General features: G+C 45.1%; 5 protein-coding genes across 12 annotated transcripts; 2 read left to right on the top strand and 3 right to left on the bottom strand.

Annotated features, from left to right (window-relative positions):
* Nucleotides 1-198: 198 nt before the first annotated feature.
* On the bottom strand, nucleotides 199-2,368 carry LOC130537576 (caprin-2-like). The gene is made up of 4 exons (XM_057054490.1): nucleotides 1,187-2,368; nucleotides 981-1,061; nucleotides 686-814; nucleotides 199-606 (listed from the first exon to the last, which is right to left on the bottom strand). The coding sequence occupies exons 1-4, from the start codon at nucleotides 1,623-1,625 to the stop codon at nucleotides 326-328; spliced, it is 930 nt and encodes a 309-aa protein (XP_056910470.1). The 5' UTR covers nucleotides 1,626-2,368; the 3' UTR covers nucleotides 199-325.
* Nucleotides 2,369-2,838: 470 nt separating this feature from the next.
* Nucleotides 2,839-4,271, bottom strand: LOC130537577 (caprin-2-like). Its single transcript, XM_057054491.1, has 4 exons — nucleotides 3,827-4,271; nucleotides 3,621-3,701; nucleotides 3,326-3,454; nucleotides 2,839-3,246 (listed from the first exon to the last, which is right to left on the bottom strand). The coding sequence occupies exons 1-4, from the start codon at nucleotides 4,263-4,265 to the stop codon at nucleotides 2,966-2,968; spliced, it is 930 nt and encodes a 309-aa protein (XP_056910471.1). The 5' UTR covers nucleotides 4,266-4,271; the 3' UTR covers nucleotides 2,839-2,965.
* Nucleotides 4,272-4,420: 149 nt separating this feature from the next.
* Nucleotides 4,421-6,245, bottom strand: mettl27 (methyltransferase like 27). Of its 5 annotated transcripts, none has more exons than XM_057054497.1 (5): nucleotides 6,117-6,245; nucleotides 5,478-5,607; nucleotides 5,246-5,374; nucleotides 4,911-5,046; nucleotides 4,421-4,816 (listed from the first exon to the last, which is right to left on the bottom strand). In XM_057054497.1, exons 2-5 carry the CDS (start codon nucleotides 5,598-5,600, stop codon nucleotides 4,521-4,523), a joined length of 684 nt encoding a protein of 227 aa, XP_056910477.1. In that variant the 5' UTR covers nucleotides 5,601-5,607; nucleotides 6,117-6,245; the 3' UTR covers nucleotides 4,421-4,520. The 5 variants fall into 5 exon arrangements, with proteins under 5 accessions (XP_056910477.1, XP_056910479.1, XP_056910476.1 ...); XM_057054499.1 differs by having other exon boundaries at nucleotides 5,478-5,604; nucleotides 6,117-6,200; XM_057054496.1 differs by having other exon boundaries at nucleotides 5,478-5,604; nucleotides 5,892-6,150.
* Nucleotides 6,246-6,280: 35 nt separating this feature from the next.
* On the top strand, nucleotides 6,281-12,239 carry nf2b (NF2, moesin-ezrin-radixin like (MERLIN) tumor suppressor b). The gene is made up of 17 exons (XM_057054455.1): nucleotides 6,281-6,572; nucleotides 6,820-6,926; nucleotides 7,119-7,244; nucleotides 7,525-7,647; nucleotides 7,737-7,820; nucleotides 8,069-8,137; nucleotides 8,240-8,322; nucleotides 8,421-8,496; nucleotides 8,581-8,718; nucleotides 8,846-8,920; nucleotides 9,001-9,114; nucleotides 9,200-9,322; nucleotides 9,428-9,645; nucleotides 9,729-9,831; nucleotides 9,934-10,067; nucleotides 10,150-10,321; nucleotides 10,452-12,239. Exons 2-17 carry the CDS (start codon nucleotides 6,837-6,839, stop codon nucleotides 10,497-10,499), a joined length of 1,776 nt encoding a protein of 591 aa, XP_056910435.1. The 5' UTR covers nucleotides 6,281-6,572; nucleotides 6,820-6,836; the 3' UTR covers nucleotides 10,500-12,239.
* LOC130537554 (beta-2 adrenergic receptor-like) lies at nucleotides 10,452-23,206 on the top strand. 4 transcript variants are annotated; one of them, XM_057054460.1, is made up of 5 exons: nucleotides 12,870-17,392; nucleotides 17,931-18,423; nucleotides 19,380-19,542; nucleotides 19,616-19,907; nucleotides 20,569-23,206. In XM_057054460.1, exons 3-5 carry the CDS (start codon nucleotides 19,383-19,385, stop codon nucleotides 21,599-21,601), a joined length of 1,485 nt encoding a protein of 494 aa, XP_056910440.1. In that variant the 5' UTR covers nucleotides 12,870-17,392; nucleotides 17,931-18,423; nucleotides 19,380-19,382; the 3' UTR covers nucleotides 21,602-23,206. The 4 variants fall into 4 exon arrangements, with proteins under 4 accessions (XP_056910442.1, XP_056910440.1, XP_056910441.1 ...); XM_057054461.1 differs by having other exon boundaries at nucleotides 17,931-17,974; XM_057054462.1 differs by lacking the exons at nucleotides 12,870-17,392; nucleotides 17,931-18,423 and adding an exon at nucleotides 10,452-10,586.
* The last annotated feature ends 1,125 nt before the right edge of the window (nucleotides 23,207-24,331 follow it).

A 24,331-nucleotide genomic window follows, 5' to 3' on the forward strand; every position in this document is an offset into this window, starting at 1 on the left:
CAGTTTTTCCAGCGTTCCCACTTTTTGTGGCATTTCCATCATTTCTGTTAGTGCTGTAGTGTAAAACACTTTTTTTTAAATAGATAAACCATGATAAATGTAGTAGTTGGCTAAAGTTTTGCACAACAGGTTGATCCATATATTTGTTCTCAGTATGTGAAATGCTGTTTGATCAGCATAAAGACATTGAAGACAACATCAGTAAATATTTAGTTTATTATCATCCAGTGGCTTTGACAGCCCATAGATTTACTTGCAGCAAAAACTACATTTAAGAGTAGATAAACTGCTGGGAGGAATCAACATTTTCTCAAACAGCAGACCCTCACAGAGTGAAGAGGAGGGAGCCGCTGAAGGTGCTGAGGTTGTTGGGATTGTCAAATGTGGAATGGCCTCTTGGGAGGACCAGAGACACAGTGTCTCCTGGCTGCAGCTCCAGGATAAGGGAATTGGTGATGTACTCAGGGTTATAGGTTCTCTTGTATTCCACGTTATACATGAAGATCTGGCCGTTCTTCATAACGTAAACACCTGTATCGAAAGACTGAAATCCAGCCAAAGTAAACTGGAAGTAGTAGGCCCCTTTGACTGGTGCTGTGAAGTAACCTGCAATGGGAGGAACTGGTTAATGGACCATATTGATGCCGTGTGAGCAGCTCTGCTGATGTGATCTTTAACACATTACCTGTATTGCTATTATAAGCTTGGCCAATGTTGGTAAAGACCTTCTGGTACTTCAGTGGGATGTCAGTGTTGAATGGTCCAATATTTCCAGCATTAGACAGAGCGGTATAAAAGGCCACCTTTGGTGTCGCTGTTGCAGGGAAAAAAGAAATGTAGTTATGTTATGAAATTAAAAGCATGAGCACATATGCTTTTAAGGTGGAGGTAAGAATTTCTGTTTAGGTTTAGGTTAGTTAAGGTAAGGAGCTGGCAGAAGTACAAGGATGTGTATGTGGCTGTTGAGGATGAACCATCACCTCCATTTTGCTCCAGGTTGTCCAGTCTAGCCTTGACGTTGACCAGTTCACCCTCGCTGCTGCTCAGTCTGGTCTGCAAATCTGATTTCATCATATTCAAACAGGAGAACAAATGTGAGAAGTTCTGGTGAAAAGCTGTGAAACATCCTTCAGATCCATCAGATGTGACCCACTCTCAGAGCCACTTCCTGAAACAGACCAGTTACCTGCGTTCTGTTTCTCCAGTTCTCCCAGTTCGGTCTCAGCGGCGGCCACTCTGTCCGTCACCGTCTTCAGCCCTGCCCGGAGCTCCTCCACCGCCGCCGAGATGTCGGGGTTGGTTTCATTCCTGGGGAAGTCGAAGAAGTCGCTCTCCTCTCCCAGGGCTCCAGACCCACACAGACCGATCAGCACCACCAGCAGAACAACCTTCATGTTTGAGATGAACACCTTCACAGAGGTGACCGCTCCCTGACGATGGTGGCTTATATAGCCGCTGAGCTGCAGCTGCCCCCTGCGAGTGGAAAAAATACCACCACTTTTTGTTGACGTGTTGATTCCAGCGTGTTTCAGGAGCATCTGGGACTGGTGGGAAACCACAATCTGTTGGAGAGCCCTCTGCTGCGATACCCTCTGCAAGAGGCTATCGCAGAATAAATTTACCATTTTGATTCAGGAGTGTTTTGATTACAGTTTAATGTAACCGATTGCTCTCACATTTTTTCTTTTCCAATAAAAGCATTAGTTTTGGTCCAGTTCAACTTTAATATGCTGTCTAAATTGTAAATTGGACCTCTCCAGGGTGTATTCCTGCGTCTCGCCCTGACTGCTCCACTATCAACACCCTATTCAGGAACAGGTGGTGGGGAACAGACGATGGCTGTTTGTTTCATATCCTTTTAAAGTATCTTACAGCGATGCCAGTTGAATTTGTTTCACTGAGGTTTACACAGTAGAGCAGAAAAGACTAGAAGAAAAGAAGATCTCTTCTAATCGATTGGATGGAGGGTCAGTGCTGAGAGTCGTCCAGGTTGAATTCAGGGTTTGACAACTTTTCAGCCATATTGTTTCAAAAGGATATCAATGAAACAATTTGTCTGAACATTAGGTCAAAACGTCATCGTCATCAACTTAACGACCCAGTGAAGACAGTGGCTCCAGCAACACATCCCATCAGGGTATATGTGCACTGTCCTGTTTACATTTTCAGTGAAAAGACTTTGATAAGATCATAAATCCAATTTCTCCTCAGGTTAAAGACTCGTGGGAAGTGGTGGGGATGGAGCTTAATAAGATCCATGCAGAGGCTCCGCAAACAGAGTCTGCAACTAAAGTTGCAGCTGCAATCGTCAGCAAGTTGTACATGTATAGAATGATCCTGAAAGTGATTGGCGATCGAGAAAAAGGGTTTTATATTTGAAGGTCACAATAAAGACAGTATAGGCCAGTTTCTCAAGCTTCCATCTTACAGCATAAATTTTAGATGTTCTGTTCCAGTTCATGATGTGCTATTATTATTATTATTATTATTATTATTATTATTATTATTATTATTATTATTATTATTAGTAGTAGTAGTAGTAGTAGTAGTAGTAGTAGTAGTAGTAGTAGTAGTAGTAGTAGTAGTAGCAGCAGCAGTAGTAGTAGTAGTAGTAGTACCATTATTATTAGTAGTATTGGTATTGTTGTTATTATTATTATTATTATTAGTGGTGGTTGTGGTGGTGTTGTTAGTGTTGTAGTGTAAAACACTTTTTTTAAATAGATAAACCATGATAAATGTAGTAGTTGGTTAAAGTTTGCACAACAGGTTGATCCATATATTTGTTCTCAGTATGTGAAATGCTGTTTGATCAGCATAAAGACATTGAAGACAACATCAGTAAATATTTAGTTTATTATCATCCAGTGGCTTTGACAGCCCATAGATTTACTTGCAGCAAAAACTACATTTAAGAGTAGATAAACTGCTGGGAGGAATCAACATTTTCTCAAACAGCAGACCCTCACAGAGTGAAGAGGAGGGAGCCGCTGAAGGTGCTGAGGTTGTTGGGATTGTCAAATGTGGAATGGCCTCTTGGGAGGACCAGAGACACAGTGTCTCCTGGCTGCAGCTCCAGGATAAGGGAATTGGTGATGTACTCAGGGTTATAGGTTCTCTTGTATTCCACGTTATACATGAAGATCTGGCCGTTCTTCATAACGTAAACACCTGTATCGTATGACTGAAATCCAGCCAAAGTAAACTGGAAGTAGTAGGCCCCTTTGACTGGTGCTGTGAAGTAACCTGCAATGGGAGGAACTGGTTAATGGACCATATTGATGCCGTGTGAGCAGCTCTGCTGATGTGATCTTTAACACATTACCTGTATTGCTATTATAAGCTTGGCCAATGTTGGTAAAGACCTTCTGGTACTTCAGTGGGATGTCAGTGTTGAATGGTCCAATATTTCCAGCATTAGACAGAGCGGTATAAAAGGCCACCTTTGGTGTCGCTGTTGCAGGGAAAAAAGAAATGTAGTTATGTTATGAAATTAAAAGCATGAGCACATATGCTTTTAAGGTGGAGGTAAGAATTTCTGTTTAGGTTTAGGTTAGTTAAGGTAAGGAGCTGGCAGAAGTACAAGAATGTGTATGTGGCTGTTGAGGATGAACCATCACCTCCATTTTGCTCCAGGTTGTCCAGTCTAGCCTTGACGTTGACCAGTTCACCCTCGCTGCTGCTCAGTCTGGTCTGCAAATCTGATTTCATCATATTCAAACAGTAGAACAAATGTGAGAAGTTCTGGTGAAAAGCTGTGAAACATCCTTCAGATCCATCAGATGTGACCCACTCTCAGAGCCACTTCCTGAAACAGACCAGTTACCTGCGTTCTGTTTCTCCAGTTCTCCCAGTTTGGTCTCAGCGGCGGCCACTCTGTCCGTCACCGTCTTCAGCCCTGCCCGGAGCTCCTCCACCGCCGCCGAGACATCGGCGTTAGTTTCGCTCCCCGGGAAGTCGAAGAAGTCGCTCTCCTCTCCCAGGGCTCCAGACCCACACAGACCGATCAGCACCACCAGCAGAACAATCTTCATGTTTGAGATGAACACCTTCACAGAGGTGACCGCTCCCTGACGATGGTGGCTTATATAGCCGCTGAGCTGCAGCTGCCCCCTGCGAGTGGAAAAAATACCACCACTTTTTGTTGACGTGTTGATTCCAGCGTGTTTCAGGAGCATCTGGGACTGGTGGGAAACCACAATCTGTTGGAGAGCCCTCTGCTGCGATACCCTCTGCAAGAGGCTATCGCAGAATAAATTTACCATTTTGATTCAGGAGTGTTTAATGTAATCAATTATTTAAAAGACCTCTTAAGACGGTTTTTCCAGGGTGGTGGCCTCTGACAGAGTTTAGGTGCTTCATTCATGTGATATATTTTGACAGTCATCTCAGGAGAGAATGGCTGAGGCCTGAAAACCTGAAAATTCAACACTGCGCTTTATTGAATGTTGCAAAAGATTTACAGTTCATGAGAGGCGATACACAATAATTCTGTTCCTCTGGTGTGTTTACACATCGTCCTACAGCTTCTGATAAAGGTAGACGGCACCGCGAATGTAGCCGTGTTCCTTCTCTGACACGGCCCTCTCCCACTCCTCCACCTCAGTCGCCTCCACGCAGGTCCACAGCCCTTCTCGCTCCATCTGCTCCAGCTCGCCATCCAGGGCAGATTTGTACTCCACATTATCAGCGTTGCTCCGCGTCGTCATGCAAACGTAGCCGCCGGATTTGGCACAGCTGCACAAGTCTCTCACCACCCGAACCGGGACCTGACCGACACTCAGCGCTCCGGCGATAACGACCACATCAAAATGACCTGCAAGAAAAAAACGTGAGCAAGGCTAAACATCTCCAATACAAAAGGCATTTTCTGATCAGTAACCAATTTTAAACTTAAGAGTTAGTTTTACCAGACTGGACAGGTATTGGCTCTTCTCCTAGCAGGGACTGCTTTAGTTCCTGGTACAAGCCACAGCTCCTGGCCAGCTCCAACATGCCCTCACTTCCATCAATGCCCACAAAATGTTTGAATCCAAGCGTGTTCATCTGTCAAACACAAAAATGTGAGGCCCTGAATGTTCCAGTCCGGTGCTTTTATTCTGAAGGGCCACGAAAAGGGAAGTAGAATTAAATAAAACTTGAGTTTCACACTAAAATTTGGAACTGATTCTGGGAAACAAAATTCAGAATGTCTCCATTTACATCATTTGTCAAGACAGTGACAGAGTTTAGAGTTAGAATGCACCTCTTTGGCCACCATTCCTGTACCACAGGCAACGTCCAACACGACCGCTGCGTCACGATCTCCCTTAAAGTGGAAAGAAATGCTGTTTGCTGCCATGCACGGTGCACGGTAGTCCAGGACAGCCACGTCCTAGTCATCCATGAGAAAATATTTCAGCTCTTGGCTGACACATACAAGATGAACAACATCATTTCTTGTAAGGTGGCATCTTTTTGCAATTTATTTTCCACACCTGATCATAGTTCTGTGCCCAGGAGTTGTAGAAGTTAACCTTTTCCCTTGTTGTGGAGCTCTTATGGGCTGATAAGATAACGGCTTTCACCTTTTCATAAGTGTTGGTGACTTCTGACATCATATACCTGCTAAAAAAGAAAAAAAAAAGAGGTAAATGTGTGGAGTAACCGATTAAAGTAGATAAAGTAGATAAAAAAGATACAACATGAATATCTTGCTGTAGATCTAGAGTTAAAATCCATCATTATATTCGGATGTTGCAATCGTCTGACATTTGAACACACACACACACACACACACAAGATGGGCATACGTGGCAATGAAACCCAACTGCATTCACACTGATTACAGTAACTGGTTAATCTGATGTTTACATTCGGATTTTTAGGTAGATTTGCAGCGTTTTGCTGACCGGTGAAAAACTTGTGGAAGGTCAAATAGGAACTGAGGAAAATGGTAGCACTAGCATTAGCCTTGTGACAGCTGCCTCATTGTCGATATCCTTCACAGTCGACTTCCAGGACGGCATACTGTATAAAATCCATATTACGCTGCCTTTTTTCGTCATTCCAGCTTTTATGATCAAGATCGCATCGGAAATGAAACAATATAGCGTGTGCTCATTGTTTAGCTTGACCTCGGCTGATGCGTTTACGGGCACGACCAAATCCTGTAAATTGCCAAACTACCGACGACTGTGAAGCAGGCAAATTCTTGCGCATGCGCAGTGGGGATTTTCCCGAGCAGCTATTCTTGTTTCCACCTATAGCGCGCGACTAGCCAAAACAAAAAACTTCTGGAAATCCCTGATATTAACAGCTAACCAGCTAGCTGAATGCGTAGCTACCTAGAACTGTACCAAAAAGTGGGTTCCAAGGGATATTCGTCACATTTTTCCAGCCGCAAAGTCAGTACGTTCGGCATAAGTTACGAAGTGAATCATGGAGCGACCCCAAAGTTTTTCCAACTTGTTTTGGTCCGTTTTTGTGGCTTAGCAGGAAAAAGCTAGCCTTCTTTATTATTATCAGTTAGCTTAGCATTGGTATTCTAAACATCATATTTCAGCTCCTTTGGACAGCAGGCGTTTGCTCAGGTAAATGCAGTTTGTTGTTATGTGTTTCAGAAGCGTATAGTAGCTTTGGTAAGGACTTCATAGCATATTATATTTTATTTTATAAACTCTGAAATCCCTACTTCCTACTGTAAATCAACGCTCAGGATACACCCCGGAAGGTGACCACATTGTTATCAGAACTGTACTGTGATGAGTTGTAGTTAAATTATTAAACGTGTCCATCGGTTTTTCCATCCGTTTCATGCAATACCATTTTTATGTGCAGGGCTCAGAATCGTCAAAATGTCTATCCTCGGTTTAAAGAAGAAGCAGCCAAAGACCTTTAAAGTCAAAGTCATCACTATGGATGCTGAAATGGAGTTCAGTTGTGAGGTTGGAATGACTCATTCTTTGAAACTAATAATGTGTTTTGGACTACATATGATATAGTCGTTTATTTTAAATTACATTTATTGATATGTAGAGTAAAACCAGTTGAAATGTACTGGAAGATAACCCCCCACTGGCCTGATTAGGTGTACATTCTATGGTTCTATTACTGGTCTCATTATTCCTATTTCCCAGGTAAAGTGGAAAGGCAAAGACCTGTTTGACCTGGTGTGTCGCACTGTTGGTTTAAGAGAGACCTGGTTCTTTGGGCTCAGGTATACCATAAAGGACACCTATGCTTGGCTGAAACCAGAGAAACGGGTGAGTGAAAAAGCAAACCCGTCTGCCAGACACCACAGGGTCATTAAATGCATCACGGAAGATTTGAGGTCCGATCTGTCAAACCTGACACTGCTTAAGATGGTCAGCGTTAGATTATTAGTGTCCAGTGTCATTAGTCAGTTTGAGTGTGAATGTGCATTTAAAGAACAAGAAGAATCTTGATCTTAATGTGAACTGCAGATGTACATTATTTCCAGGCCCTTTGACTCTGTATCCGTGTTCTCCTTTGTTTCTGAGGCTGTTTATTTCTGCCACTCAGGTCTTGGACCAGGAGGTTCCCAAAGACTCTCCCATAACATTTCACTTCCTGGCAAAATTTTTTCCGGAAAAAGTAGAAGAAGAACTTGTGCAAGAAATAACCCAGCACCTCTTCTTCTTACAGGTAAAAGGGAAAGGTCTTGTTCCAGACAGGGATAGATTTGTAGATTTGATCTTGCACCCAGATTCTACTCTCTACGTTTGTTCTTTAAGGTGAAAAAACAGATATTAGATGAAGAGATATTCTGCTCTCCTGAAGCCTCCGTGCTTTTAGCATCGTACGCTGTCCAGGCAAAGGTAAGAATATTTTGCATTTATTAAAAAAAATTTCTGTAGATATTTTCTGCATCGTTTCTGTAATAATTAAACGTGCAACTTGTGATGGTCGACGTATTGATTCTTCAAAACCCTCAAAACATTCAATATTGTTGTGCAGCAGGCAGAGCAGCGATATCTTTTACGGTGATCTTGGTTTTATCTTTCTGTATTGTACTGCTGATTCTGAATGGGTGGGTTAATTTCTCTCCTTCCATCCCGATTCCCAGTATGGGGACTATGACCCAAACTTTCACAAACCGGGCTTTCTGGCTCAGGATGAGCTTTTACCAAAAACAGTAAGTTTGCATGTTTTCTGGTGAGACTTTGCATTCAGTTGTTGTTTTGTTGTAATTGCTGATTGTAATTGTTCCTGTTTCAACACTTCTGTGTGTTTCTAGGTTTTGATGCAGTATCAGATGACGGCTGACATGTGGGAGGAGAAAATCACAGCTTGGTATGCAGAGCACAGAGGCATCGCCAGGTAGGAATTCAGGGAGGAGTTCACATCTGCAGAATGAAGAATAAAGTTGCCTTTCAGTGTGCTTTCTTTTCCTTAATTATTCTTAATTGTCTCCATAGGGACGAGGCCGAAATGGAATACTTAAAAATTGCTCAGGACCTTGAGATGTATGGTGTCAGCTACTTCGCCATCACTGTGAGGATACTTCTTTAATGGTACTTTTCCTTCATGCTTCATTCATGTTGACACACATGTCCATTTTCTGGTCCACATTGCCAGCAAAATAAGAGGGACACAGATCTGTTACTTGGCGTGGATGCTCAAGGTCTTCACATCTACAGCCCCAACAGCAAACTCAATCCCAACAAGTCCTTTCCCTGGAGCGGTATCCGCAACATCTCTTACAGCGAAAAGGAGGTAAACACAGGACGTTTGGAAAACCTGTCTGTGTCAGTCAGCTGTTTTAGCACAGCAACGTTCTGAATCTTCCATCTGCCAAAAAGCCCCAAAAAGAAATCCAGTCTGCAACATTGTCTTCCTGCAGTTCACAATCAAACCCCTGGATAAGAAGAAGGACGTTTTCAAGTTCTACTCTTCTCAGCTGCGTGTGAATAAGCTGGTTAGTTCAGCGCCTCAGCGGGTTCCCCACACCTGGCTGTGTGATGTTTTTATGAATTAACATATGATTCTTTTGTGCAGATCCTGCAGTTGTGCATCGGTAACCACGATCTTTTCATGCGAAGGAGGAAGGTGGACTCCATCGAAGTGCAGCAGATGAAGGCCCAAGCTAAAGAGGAGAAGGCCCGGAAGAAGGTCAGCGAAAGAGCAACGGACCTCGCAAAAACGTGTGTCGTGGAAAAACGGACAAAAAATAATGAAAGTCTTCCCCTTCATCTAGATGGAACGTCAAATTCTGGCCCGTGAGAAACAAATGAGAGAGGAAGCGGAGCGAGCGAAGGAGGAAATGGAGAGGAGGCTCTTCCAGTTGCAGGATGAGGCGCGATTGGCCAACGAGGCCCTGGTGAGAGCTCCATCCTTTATAAGAGATAAGAGAAATAAATCTTCTACACTGACAATGTTCTAGTGCAGGCAGCAATAACATAACGGTTCTATTGCAATCTGCCAGCTGCGGTCCGAAGAGACGGCCGACCTGTTGGCAGAGAAGGCTCAGATCGCCGAAGAGGAGGCCAAACTTTTAGCCCACAAGGCTGCAGAAGCCGAGCAGGAGAGGCAGAGGTTAGAGGTCACCGCCATGAAGACCAAGGAGGAGAAAAGGCTGATGGAGCAGAAGATGAGGGAGGCGGAGCAGCTGGCTGTCAAACTGGTGGAGCAGTCGGAAAGGAGGTCAGCCGGAGCCGTCTCACACGTGTTGTTTGTTACATTAAGCTGTGTCATAGCGGCAGCGTTGATGTGTGTGGTGATTCTAGGCTGAAGGAGGCGGATCATCTGAAACAGGATCTGACTGAGGCCAAGGATGCTGAGCGCAGAGCCAAGCAGAAGCTGCTGGAGATCACCAAAACGACCTACCCTGTACGGCAACACGCTGCTCTCTGTGATGTTGGTGGAATCTGATAAATGCGGGTTATTATAGTGTAATTGTAACAACTCTGCCTCCGCTCGCGTGTCCCCCAGCTGATAGCAGCTTACTCTACTCCTCCTGCTCCTCTGGCCCCCCCTGAAGCACCAGACTTCCCCTACGACTCTGCGCGCCTCGACTTCAAGGACTCCGACATGAAAAGGTTGTCCATGGAGATTGAGAGGGAGAGGTGAGCTGAAACACACCAGGCTGGGATGCTTCCTGAAGCCGCTTCAGCTCTGCCCCTTGTTGATGTGCTGCTGTGGATGCAGGCTGGAGTACATGGAGAAGAGCAAACACCTGCAGGACCAACTGAAGGAGCTGAAGACGGAGATCGAGTCTCTGAAGCTGGAGGAGCAGCAGCAGCAGCAGGCCGGGCTCTACAGCCTCCGCGGGGACAGCAGGGGATACGTCCAGGAGCCCGTCTACATACCTCACAGCAACGTATGACCCCCTTCCTGTAATCCCCACAGCATTTACGTTAGGTTACCCTTAATACCCGTTTTTCCTTCCCTTATTACGAAACACATCAAATCTAAAGCACCCAACGTCGCCATCTTTCCTTATGTTACAGCGAAACTCGGCGTACATGTCTCAGATGGCCTTCTTTGAAGAGGTTTGAACGTGTTTCTGCCTGAGGACGGAGGACAGCCGCGCCTCTGTAAAGTCTCCCCTCTACAGTAGTCTTGTGTCTTAAAGCATCGGACAGGTTAGCTGTGCCTTCATTTCAGAGCAGTACCTGTCCAGGCTGCTGCGCTGCAGGCCGAACACACACTACAGCACCTTCCACACTTCTTTGCAAATTAACTCCATAACCTTACTGATCGGCCTCAGGGGGGTAGACGTTTTGGATTGCAGATGTTTGGATTTTTTTTTTTTTTTTTTTGACTTTAAGGGATAATTTTGGTTTTTGGAGGCGACGTTCAGAATTTGCCTTATTGAACAGTTACAGGTGATGTCTTTACCAGATTGTGTCACAGGGATTATGTTCAGATTTGTCAAAGTTTGGCATCAAATTTAGTGACCAGGGGTATCTTCATGCAGGTTTGGACATTAACGTATATGATTATTATATCAAATAATCTTTAAAAAAAAACTGTTTGTGTTGAATTTGTCACTTAGGTGCCAAAATATATAGAAAGCAGCTTTTGGAAATGTGACTTCCACAAACAAACTTTTTACTTTACAAAATCATAACGTGTTTTATTTTTAAAAAGTCCGCAGAAACATTAATTCAGGGTTTTTATTCATCAGAATTCCATAAAGCATTCAAATTGAAAAGAATTTACATTTTAATAAACACTTATTTAAATACATTTATTTGACAAAAGAGAGCTAAACTGGTGAATCCGTTTGATTTACCAGGTTTTCTAACACAATAATTGAAGAAATAACTGCGTCCTAAGAAATATGAAAGTGCACCAAACGCTGCTGCTCTCTAATGCAGCTCCAACAGCCACAGTTGCTCTTGACTTGATGTGTCACATAAAGACCAACGTGTTGTCAGAAGTCTTCACAGCTGTAAGAGAGCAGACGTGGGGACGGTTGATGCAGTGTTTCTGTTGCTTTTTTGCATTTCTCTTTGCTTTTTCTTTGGTTCACAACCTTTCATGTGTGTTAACATAACACCTTCATTTCATTTTTTTGGGACGTTAGAGTTGATAGAAAAAGACTTTTCACATTTTATGTCCTGATGTGCCTTAAACTTTACTTTGTACCAGTGTAAATTCATTGATTCTGGTTTTCTGGTGTGTTTCCAACCATCTGGGTTTGATGTCTCGCCCAAACTCATTCCCAGATCAGCAGATTGGTTTTTGTTGTTTTTCTTTTTGCTCTTTCTTCTCAGGGTTGCCGTTGGAGACGATCACTGCAGGTGGGATATTCTAGTAATGATGACATTTGTTCTCGAGCCTGCCTGCAGTGTCTGTATGGTCACATGTGTGTTATCCCTCTCTCCCTCGTGTGTGGTTACGCTCCTCGATGCATCGCGAAAAGGGTAAATGTGTTTTCACAGTTGATTCACACCCACCTGACTAAGGGCTCAAAAGTGAGGAACGTTTGTTGTCAGAATAACTTGCACTTGTTTTAAAGTTTCAGTTATCAAGTAGTGCCTTGGCCTACTTCAGTATTTCAGTTTTGTGCCTCGAAGCGTATTTATTTGTGCTGTAAATCCTGTAATGACACCATCAAACACATTTCCTCATGGTTATGGTATTTTCACCTTAACATTGTTTTTAATTTTTGATTTTACCTGCCAGTAACACGAGGTCAACCCTGACAGCTATTGCAGTACGTGAGTGGTTCATAACCATGTTATTGTGTATGTGTGTATCATTTCATTACAACTGCTATTGAGAAGCTGCTCCTCTGTCTGGTGTTTGTGCAGAAAATCAAATTCATGCCTTTTCAGGTGAGGTGCAGTTACATGTTTTTATGTATCGGGGTTCTGGGTTTGATTCCTGTTCCAGTACAACAGTATCTGCTCATAAAATGCAGTGCTTAGGGGCAAAATCTAGAGTAATATAATCAAAATCTTTAATCTAGGCCCATTGTTGGCTGAAGTGGCGCTGTGGGAGGCCATGTGCCCCGAGGCATTTGCTCCCCAATACCCTTTGATCATATCAGGGCCGTAGTGTTTGCTCAGCCTGTCCCAACTTGTGGTTTCTCACCAGCTCAAGTGTTTTTGTCCTTTTATCAAACGCACACACACGTATGTTCAATCCCACATGTGAGATAGCCTGAAGCTGTTGAAGAACAGAGGGAGATGCTGCCGGGGCTGGAGATCATGAATCGTACCACACCAGTGGTCCTTGCTGGCCCCTAAAGAGGACTTTTGCTGTCTTTGCATCCAAGTGCGGCTTAAACAGACTTACGAACAATGCCTGATCATCTGACACAGGCCTTAGCTCATGCTACCAGTCTCATCTCCGTTTCACTTTGCACCGAACAATCATGAAACCAGGAATCTACCTGCTACCACCCCCCCCCCCCCCCCCCCCCCCCATTCATACTCTCTAACCAGTCTTAATTCAATCACACTGTTATTGTATGTAATGTATTAAATTATGTATCCTAAAGAAGGCTGAGAGCCAGCAGTGGAAACGCGATGGTATAAATATTCGCCAGCAGGTGGCGATATATAAAACTGATGCTCACAAATGCGGTGTTGGTGTTGCATGTGGTGTTTCGCCGTAGCCCCAACAAGAGACAAGAAAATTAAATTCGTGTGATGTTTGGGTGGAGATAAACTGCTCTCACTTTATCTCTAACTGAAAAACCATTAGTCAAATATGACACGATGTTGATTTAACACTGGTTTAATGTTAGCCCTTAATAATGATAATTTTTTTTTAAATCCTTTGGTTTGCACACTAATGAGGGAACATTTTACTGTACGCAAAACCATGTTTACACAGGTAGCTCTCCTGCTGCCGGCCTCACACACTTCCCTCTTAAGGAATACAATGCACAGGAAACTTCCTGCAAGTCATAGAGACTTCCGATTGCTGACATACAACACGGGAAGCTTTTAGGATTGACGTAATCAGTCTCCATTGATTTAATCTATCTAAATAATTGTTTAACGATATCAGGCAAAATGGCAGTATAATAAAGACCAGTGGCCTCATCCACCTGAGAAAGAAATAGCCTAATTTGAAGAAAGAAATGTTGCTTTCATTTTTAAGGGAGAGGACCGTTATATTCCGCAGTAGGTGCTAGTTCGGCCCTTTCCGGTGGGGGGCGCTGTTTGTCCAGTGCAAACATGTAATCTTTGATACCTATTAAAGGGTGGGGAGAAATGGAAGGAAAAAAAGGAAAAGTCTCACACCGCCAGTAAAGAGGGGGGAAAATGATCCACATCCTGTTGAACAGGAAGTGTCAGACTTTACAGGAAATGTGTCATAAAGTAAACCTACAAACATGACTGTCGCAACATGGTGTGTTTGTGTTTTTCATGTAAAAATCCATCATACGTGTTCAGAAATGGTGATATCTCAGTCCGCTCACAACTGCTTTGCAGTATGAACTGACTGTTTGAGTGGCATTATTTTAACTGCTACATATGGAAGTCGACTCATACACATCTTAAATGCTTTAGTGTGTGTGTGTGTGTGAGAGAGAGAGAGAGTGTTTGGTTTATGAGCAACAAAAGTCCTGGTTTTGGGAGTGTTCTTGTTAAAGGCTCCACTGCAAAGGTTTTTAATCTTATTTAGTCAGGAAATGGGAGGCGGTAAAGGTGCATTCACTGTCATCGCATCGGCGAGCGGGTCCACTCCCCCTGATTAAAGGGTGGGAGGTCAGCTCTTTACGAGGCAGGGTTCCCTCATTTGTCTGGAGATTTATCGCTAATAAATCCAACCAAAGGCCAAACAAACTCAGAAAAATAGCTGTTAAAAAAAAAAAAAGGTGGTAATTTAAAAGCACGTGTTTACACAACCACAAAACTTCTGATGTGTGTTCCATCAGAACCAGAGACACTCCTACTGTAGTCTTAAAACCATGTCTTATTTCATCAGTCTCTGTCCCGTAGAGGGGCTCAAACATACCGTACGCATAAAAGGAATTAAAGCTTTGCTGTGCAGCCAAAAACACGCGTAGTCCTTTAGTGAATAGTGCAACGGCGGTTTAAAAGGGACCAGTTTGGCACAGGAAGGTCGAAAGGTCAAACATGGATGAGAAAGTAGCAGGAAAGCACATGGCGAGTCTCAGTGGTCTAAATGCACATCGCGTACAGGAAGTACTGCTGAGGCTCTCAAACATGAACAAAACGCCCTGAACACCCTGACTGAGGATAGTTTGTTCCAGACATCAACACACCGCTGCATGACTTCATTAATTGGTTGCAAACCACCTCAATAAATACATAGAACAAAAGAAAATCCCTTTTTTTACCCCCCCGCTTCACTCTTGCAACATATCGGTCTGGAAGTGGTCCAGGCAGACTTTACATTTGGAACATTTGGCTTTTGTTACAGAGCTCTGTGATCTACACACCACCTCCTGCAGGATCTTTGTATCTATGGAGAGCATCACATCTAGAGAGTCAGGCCGCTTGAGAGCAACGATACCGATCTGAAAACCTCGTTTCTGGAGGGGTGTTTCCAGATGTTTAACATTTTACTGGTGTTTTTTTTTTTACGTCAACAGCCCGTTCTGGCTCCGCGGGTAGGTAGTCCAGGAGGGAGCGCCCATAATTAGGGTTTGGTGGGCTCGGAACAAGGTGCCGTTATGTCGAGGGACGGATAGAAAAAGGAGAGAAAGAGGTGAGCGGATCGGCGTGTGGGGGCTGAAAAGACGGCAGGACACAGTCATCATCGCGGTTAACGCTCTTGTGAGAAGTACATGGGAAGTTCAGAGATGGTGAAGAGAGATGCGCTCCTGTGGCACCGGCACTTCCTGTGGTTAGTCGCAGCCTGCTACATGATCGGAACAAAGTAAACAGATAATCTCTCTCAGAGCTGAAGAATCAGAGCCGTGTGTCTGCTGATAAGACCCATGTTTCGGCGGGTTGTGCAAAGGAATCGAAATATTTAAAAAAAAAAAAAGTAAGTTGCGCAACTGTCGAGTTGTGAAGAGGCGAAACGGAGACTTGGAGAATTTTCTTGCTGGGTTTCTCACGATTAATAGGAAGTGCAAAATGTCATTTAGCTGCCGTAATCGTATCTAATCTGCCTCTTGTTTTTAAGTGTTCGGCGTGTGCAGGTCAGGAGGGAGGAGGGCGCTGTTGTGAGCGTGCTTCGGCATAAAGCCACCCGAGCCGCGTCCAGTGACGCATGGAGAGTCTGGTACATTCTGTGGTAACGGGTTCTTTTCCTTTTAACCCACCGAGCTGGCTTATCTGTGTTGCTGGAGCTCTTATTTGGTCTGCAGCGGTCATGTCTTTGCAATGCAGGGAAACATTAAGGGATGCCACAGCCATACTGCTTATCAGAGTCGAGCAGTTTACACGTGAGGAAGACTTGGGGACAGTTTGGTAGCTTTGGAATAATTTCATTGTCACAACAGTGTCTCTCCGATTTATTCTGATTTAAACACTCGGCAATAATTGACCACGTTATTCAGAAATTCGGACTTTGAAGGAGGAGCTGAAGCTCCAAGTGAAGAGCTGCTCGGCGTTTTTGGAGCAAAATAAAATAGAGAACGTTCCCCTCCCCTTTTTTAATGATCAGCGAAAGAAATTAAAAGCAGCGAAAACACAAGATGGAAAGTAAAAACGGTACCTGTATAATAACTGCGCAATCATTTCTCCCTTCATTAGAGCAAAGTTTTGAACCGCAGCCTCGATGTGCAAATAGACCAAATCATCGTTTAATCATTGTTTAAATCTCTTCTTTCTGATAGTTTCCCCTCGTCGTCCTACTGTTGCAGCAACACTGATGCTGGAGTTATTGCGATCCTTTACGGCTCCAAAGAAAACAAGAAAATAGTGGCGTTAATGACCTGATGCTATCTGGGTGCCAGAGGGTTTTTGGATGGCTGGAGCCACTGTAAAACACTCCTGTATTGTATCACTTGTCATCAGTCTGGGCTGCACAACATTCCAGTTGTTTGGTTTCCACCCTGTTCAGATGAGCTCAGCAGGCTGTGGTTCCATTATCTGAGGCTGCCTCATGACCAACTTGCACTCGAGCATCTAATGCCATTTAGAGTCAATGGCTTGTTTTCTTGTTTATTTCAGTACTTGCTGGCAGGATTATGGGGGGAATTGAATAATTAATCTACTACAGCAAATGAATGTCACTAAATTTGGGAGTCGATCAATGTACCTTCAAATTTACTTGATTTATTGACATAAACCCTCGACCTGTCTTGAGGATGAAGGATTTAAAGCAAAAGATGATGCTATATAGAGGCATCAGGAGACCTTCAGCTGGCACTCTGGTTACTTCTTAGTCCTGCTAGTCAGTATTTTGCAAACCAATGAACTAATGAATAGTTCAAATGCAGTTGGGAAGTGGGGTTGAAGATGCTTGGTGTCATGTTTTCAGCAGAGGCTTCTTATGTCCCCGGCAACCAAACACAGAGCTCTGTTGTCTCGTACACAGCGGCGCACGGATGAATGTGCATGAGGTCGATGGCAACCTCAGGAAGTCTCTCCCGAATAAATAAAACCTAAGAAACTAATGTATTCCAAAGAGCAGCGGGTGCTTTTCAGCTGTCAGTAACCTCCAACCATGCCATGTCCGCTGAAGTGGTTTCCTGCCTTCTGATTGGCTGATCCGCCTCCCTGACGTCACGGGGCTTGTTTATAAAAAGGCTGACTGGCCGGGCTGCTCCGAAAGGGCAAGTGTGGCCGAGGACTAAAAGAGTGTGTTTACACGTGAGCGCGGACTGGAAAGAGAGGGCAGCGGGGGTAGTGTGTGCGCGCATGTCCCACCAGGCGCTCGTAAGTCAGCCAGAGAAGAAGAGGAGACGCAGAAGAGGCAAACACATAATGATTCTTTGTGCCACGGAGGTGAAAGTGTCTGGATTGCCAACATCTCTGGATCAGAAAGGAGAAGACAGAAGCTGGAGGTGGGCAGCTGCCGCAGCTTTAAGTTGCTGACGCACGTTTGGTGCGGCGTGTGTGTTTCTACGTAGGCGTGAAAGTCGTTTTAAGGTTTTCGCACCCTTTCCAGATCCTTAAATGCATTTAAACTTTCATAGCTTTCAATATGTGTGCAGCACGAACTACTGTTGCAAAATACTTGCATGTGTGCGTGCGTGTGTGTGTGTGTGTGTGTGTGTGTGTGTGGTGGTGGTGGTGGTGGTGGTTGGGGAAGGGGGGGTTGTTGGAGTTCTCATCAAACCCAATTCATTAAATAAATTCACATTTTCCACCACTTCTTAACTTCACTGAGACCCAAATAGTTTCTATATGGAGTTTATTCTATCGGAATATTACGATATTTTATATAGTTACTTCCACAAGGGAGCTTTTCTCAAAGACGTCTGCTTGTCTTAGAGTTTATTCAGCTATTATGAGGAGTTAGTGGGTGTTCTCTGTGTGTGTTTTATTTGTTTACAATGTGTGTTTGCAATGGTGCTAATGTGGCATTTTTGTGTGCTCTAGAGTAACACCACCCCGATTGTCCATCCCTGGAGGAATGCTGCAATGTCTGTTAATCTTTTGTTTTGTTATAGGCCCAAAGGGACTTGTGAGGTGTGTGTTTATTAAGGGGGAAGGGCACCCCCCCACACACACATGACTTATATATTAGTGCAGATAGCAGCTTGGTTTATTGATCTGATCGGAACGCCATTAAACTGTCATCAGTGTTTGATGAGGCAGGGTCAGTCTCTGCTGAATGAGTTGTTGATGAAAGGGTGACATTTAATGTGGCGCGTCCTCACACTTCTCACCTCCAAATTGGCCGTTTTTATTTATCGTCCTTACGTTTTCATTCAGGATGGATTTTTTTGAAATGGCTTTGCAGCAAACGCCGCAGCAGATCCATCATGTGCGCCACTCTTTGACGTCTTCAGTCTGAAATTCTGTCGCTTTGTGGTGGCACCTCAGGCAGGGACACTCGGGGTGATTTATTACGACTCACTCTGCTGACACTGTAAGTCTTTGTTTTGTTTTTTTCTTCTAATTGTCGATTTTTAAAAAAAACCGTCACGGTCACGTCACGGTCCGCCTCGGAACTTTAGAAACGGTTCCAAATCGTGAGCGCGGCCCCTCGTCTGTGTGCAAACGGGCGAATCAATGCGGCTTTCTTCACAGCTGGCATCGACGCGCCTTACGACCGTCGAGATTGCATTGGAATGACGCCAGCAAACATATAAATCCAAGTACACACGTACACAGAAGGTCCAGTTAAGCAAACAACATCTGGCCAAACCTGCCAGTTATACGCATGCATACATATTCGCAGCTCTGGGTTCACTGGGATTAACGCAAATCCCAAATATTTGTATGTTTCTAAGTGTTTCCATCCCCTGCTTTCCATTAGCTCCAGATCCAGTCCAGATATGCTGGACCTGAGAATATGTATGGATTCTTTTTGCCGTGTCGAGCAGTGGCTGCTGCAGCTCTGGAAGCATTTCACCCCCCCACCCCAACAGAGTCTGGAGGTCTTCTTCGGCACATCATTCCAAACCTCTCCTATTACATAACAAGAATAAACGTTTCCTGAACTGACTGAATGCAGCCTCGTGACGAACTGCATGACCACAGAATGAAAAGCTGGTGCCATTACAAGCTAACACGATTGTAATAACACGGTTATGACACTTGAGATCACATCTGAGACGTGGGAACTGTGATAACGGCCAGGGACACTTAACCTCGCCCTCGCCAGCTGAGCTCGCCAGACAGATGATACCAGAGCTTCCCAAAAGTGAGGTCAAAGTATCTGGATCCCTCTCCGATGAAACAAGCCCCGCCTCCTCATTATCATAACCCTCAAGTTTTCCTATATATGCTGTCCCCCCGATTGAATTTGTGCCACCCCCCCCTGGCAGGATGCGCGGATCGTGGTCATGCCTTTTGAATAACAAAGCTGCTGTGTGACTGTAGATCATGGAGCATGCAAGTGCTGCCTCAACATTGGTTAACCAGTCGGACCACAGCAACCAGTCCCTGGATTCCGACTGGCGAGAGAGAACTTCGGAGTACAGCGACGCACAGCTGGTGCTGCTCGGCGTTACCATGGCTACTCTTGTTCTGGCTATAGTTTTCGGTAAGTCGAGAAACTTTGGACTGGAGTGCCAAATATCTTCCGAGGGATCAATTAGCTGTGTGCTCGGGTCCAGGTAACGTGCTGGTCATCACCGCCATCCTGCGCTTCCGGCGCCTCCAGACCGTCACCAACCTCTTCATCGCCTCGTTGGCGATCGCCGACCTCATCATGGGCCTGGTCGTGGTCCCGTTTGGCTCCAGCTACATCCTGCTGGGAGTGTGGCAGTTTGGAAACTTCATGTGTGAGTTCTGGACGGCCACCGACGTGCTGTGCGTGACGGCGAGCATAGAAACCCTTTGCGTGATCGCGCTGGACCGCTATCTGGCTATCACGTCGCCGCTGCGCTACCCGACGCTTCTCACCAGGTAAGAGTGGCACGGATACGACCCAGAAAGTAGGGAAAGTAGCGGTTCGGAAGGCGGAAGGCTGCAATTTAGATGCTCCAGATGTTTTCCATTTTGCATCATTGAGTCATTTGGGGGGGGGGGGGGCGTGGGGCGTGGTCACAGTTTCAACACTGCATATGTGAAATCCATATGGTGTCGTACTGTAACAGGAAGTCTGCAGCTCACAGTTGCATCCATTATCCTGCCGTTTCGACCTCTAGTCCAAAGAGATTTTCACGCATTTTTGCCGCACGATTTGCGGAGGAAGATGATCCTGAAGTCACGTACTGCACGGATGATCTACATTAACCTCGGGTTCCAGGGTCAAGCGTGTAGCATTCCGGCTCAATGCATTCTAAACGCTTTAATAATATTGCAACTGTTGACCATAGATTAATGATCACATGTTTCCTATTTATTTGAGTATTAATAGAATGATTCATAAGCAAAAATAGAATGGTCTCACAATTCTATCGGTTTACAAAGGCGGTGCCGCATCAACCTGCTAATCTGCAAACCTTGCGGAATGCTAAATGTTTGAATGTAAAACAGAGGCAATGGTGACTTTAGTGGAACATTAACCTGACCTGACGTTGCTCCCTGCTCCCCTGTGCCCTCTCCTGTCTTTGCTGCTGGCCAGAGGTCGAGCCTTGGCGGTGATCCTGGGGGTTTGGGTGGTCGCCTTCCTCATCTCCTTCCTGCCCATCCACCTGAAACTGTGGGTGTCCCAGGACGAGGAAGCCAAGCGCTGCCTGGACAGCGAGAAGTGCTGCGACTTCAACACCAACGTGGCATACGCTGTGTCCTCCTCTATCGTGTCCTTCTACCTGCCGCTGGTGGTGATGATTTTCCTCTACAGCCGGGTCTTCCAGGAGGCTCAGAAGCAGCTGGAGAAGATCCGGGGGAGGGAGAGACACTTCTGCAACACGCACTACGCCGCACAGCTGAACAACTCCAGCGACAGCCCCGCCATGAATAAAGCCAGGACAGGAGCTGAGGAGGAGGAGGAGGAGGACAAAATGGACATGCAGAAAACAGGAACTCTGGATTCAAGTAAAGATTTGGGGGGAAGCAGAGCAAGGACAGAGAAAGGGGAAGGGAAACACTCTGCCACAAAGCGTCTTAAGTTCTGTCTTAAAGAGCATAAAGCTGTAAAAACTCTGGGCATCATCATGGGAACCTTTACGTTGTGCTGGCTGCCGTTTTTTATCCTCAACATCCTCATGACTTTCCTGGACCTGGGCGACATCAAGCTGCTCTTCAGAGTCCTCAACTGGCTGGGATACTCCAACTCTGCCTTTAACCCCCTCATCTACTGCCGGAGCCCCGACTTCAGGCACGCCTTTCAGGAGATCCTCTGCCTGAGGGGCCGAGGGGCGAGGGGGGACAGACGGAGAGGGTGGGTTTGTTGCAGGGAGAAAGACTGGTACAACAAACCGTCTGGCAGGAGCGAAAACTCGGAGATGAACGGCGTCAGGAGCCTAGGTGCTCGGGAGAGGTTGGCGTGGAAGGGCAGCCTGGAGAGCTCCATCCAGGACAGCTCTCTGAATCTGTCCGGTCCGACGTCATGCTGCGAGCAGGTTCTGGAGGTAGCTCCTGGTTCTCTGAGAACCTGGAAAGCCAACAGCTCTGCCAACGGGAGCTGCAGGGAAGACTTCTCTTCTACTGCTTGACCAACTTTGGATAGCTGACTTTATGTTGACGCTGAGCTCAAAAAGGTTTCTAACTGAGGGTGACTCAACGATTTTTTTTGTCCTTTCTGGATGCCGCAGCTCGAGGTGTTTATATTATATTAATTTTTCCAAATGCTCTGTTTATGCCAGGTCTTACCTGTTTCTGTTTGCCGCTGCGGTTTCCCTAATAACCTTATAAATCATATGGACAGCTACACAAGCACGTCGCTTTCTGCAGCCCGTGTCAGCTGCAAATGTGACTCGCATAAACACAAAGTAGATTTTTCAAGACCTCGTTAGGCAAAACTGCTGAGACACAACCAGAAAAAGCAGCTGGTGCACAGCGTAGAAGAAAACATACAGGTACAAAAGTCACAGGATGAACGCCAGCGACAGGTGACTGAAATTAGCAAAAGCTCAACGTGGCGTCGAGGACGACGGTGATGTCGTAACTGCCTGCATGTGGACTGCTACTGGGGAGAGAAGGACCGGTCCCACTGATGCATGAATCCTAAACGAAAATGTCCAACGGGTCAGTGCATTCCACAAACGCTGCTTTACTGAGGGATGGATCTCGCAGGACAACACAGGTGCGGCACGGCACAGGTGTCCAACGGAGAAAATAAAATCAGGTATTATGGGAGTGGTGACAATTCAAACTGAGCTTTTCCTGCAAATATTTATCTTTTTATTCCGTCGTGAGATTCTTATGCGAGAGCAGCATCTGTCTTTTCCTCAGATCTCTTTTTCTGGCTTTTCTCGTGGGTTATTATCAATGAATGGATGCTGCAGGTATCAAAGGCATTCTTGGGTGATCCCGTTTGACTGGCAGCAGCAGGATCTACTCACTGTCAGTCCGAGGAGCCCTGATTTACACTTTGGCAACTGTGGCTCCACCTAAGAGGCAAAATAGACCTTGAAAATAGCTCACAAGAGCGTCTTGTTGAACTGCATCAGAAATCATAATATCATCTTTTCAGATGCGTATTAATAACCTCATGTTATCATCAGTCTTCCTGTTATTCATTCCACCTCAGGCTAAACCTCGTGACAGTCATGACCTTTCCTTTCCATCCCTGTGTTCATTTTTGTTTCATGACGTGTTATTTCTGCCCTCTGGCTTCCGAAGGTCGAATGTTTTCTCAGTATTTCAGATGTTACCCTGAAAAAGTCTGTGTTTGCATGTGTGTTTAGACGTGACTGTGTCTGGTTTGTGTAGTGGCGTTGTGATGGTCAGCTTGAGCACGTTCCAAATATTACAACAGGCCATTGATGATTTGTAATTATCCATAAACGGGTCTGATGAAGGTCCAAATGTGTGGACTCTGCATCACATCTGTTGACCCGTGAGAACGTCAGAGCACTGAAATCCGAGTCTGCTGTTGAAAATAGAATGTAATCTGTGTCATACCTGTGTTATGTGTTGTACTTCTGTCTGTCAGAGACGTAACCGTGTGTGTGACGAAAATAAACGCGTGTCGCCAGAGGACCGTTCTTTATGTCCTACCTCCACCAGACTCATGTCGCCTTTCATCTCTGTAAATGTTCGACCGTGAGATGTTTTATATATTTGTAAGTAAAAAAAAAAAGTTGTTGGAAATTTTATTGCTGGAATCTGTAATTCTGTGTGTGTGTGTGTGTGTGTGTGTGTGTGAGAGAGAGAGAGAGAGAGAGAGAGACGGAAACTATGAGAGGGGGATGTGGTTAGAATTACGCCAAAGAACCTTTTCCTCTTGGGACTCGGTGGATGTTAAAACTTAAAACATTGACCAAACACGAATGTCTATCGGTCAAAACTCGATTCTCCGTCTGCTTTGACCTTTGGTACTAAACTCGATGACATGAACCTGATCTGTGCTGATTCTGTCATACATCGAGATTAGTCAGGTGTGTGTTTGTGCTTGAACCCGACGCTGTGGGATCTGACCACATGTGTGTGTGTGTGTGTGACGGTTGTGACATACATAGACAGGTGCAGACACTCACAGAAGCTACAGTATCAGCTGCCGCAGAGGAAATACAATCAGCTCTATAGTGCCGCAATACACACCTCAGTAATGCGCGTGTGTGTGTTAGAGAGAGAGCGAGAGCGCAAAATGTTTCCATGGAACAAGTTAATTTAATGTTCAGGTTTGCTGAAAGCTGCAGTCACGCTGCATTGAGCTCAGTTTTGAAACGACTCCTGGGATTCAAAAAATATCTGATTACAGACCTGAAAACACCCCATAATGAATCTTTTGACTCAATGTCAGAGACAAATTTCTGGGGTACTTTCCCAAACGTTCACAGGCAAGAGGATTCGCAGATAAATGATAGCGATGTAATCTAATATTAGCCAGTCCTTCTAACGTTTGCATGTATATTTAATGGACTTTAAACAAAACTGGTGTTTTAGTCATATTTTACATCAGCTGTCCTTTATTCTACACACGCGCGCGTCCTCTCCATCATTCCCCTGTCAAACATTTCTTCGGGTGTGCCTTTAACTGTGCTGCAAGGTGCAAACTGCTGGTGTCCAGCTGATAAGCAGGGGTCGAGTATATATCCTGTGCGGCTGCAGAGAGCACGGAGACCCGGGCGTTTGCAGACACGCATGCACGCTCAGATCCATGTTGACAGTGAGATAAGATCAAAGCCCTGCAGATCAAAACAGATTCTGTGAGCTTAGCCTCAGGCCTCTGCGCACTGCCCTCTGAATAAACCTCCCCGTCACTGCCTCCGAACACGCAG

The sequence above is a fragment of the Takifugu flavidus genome, chromosome 14, assembly GCF_003711565.1.
Source record: "Takifugu flavidus isolate HTHZ2018 chromosome 14, ASM371156v2, whole genome shotgun sequence".
In the NCBI taxonomy this organism is placed as follows: Eukaryota; Metazoa; Chordata; class Actinopteri; order Tetraodontiformes; family Tetraodontidae; genus Takifugu; species Takifugu flavidus.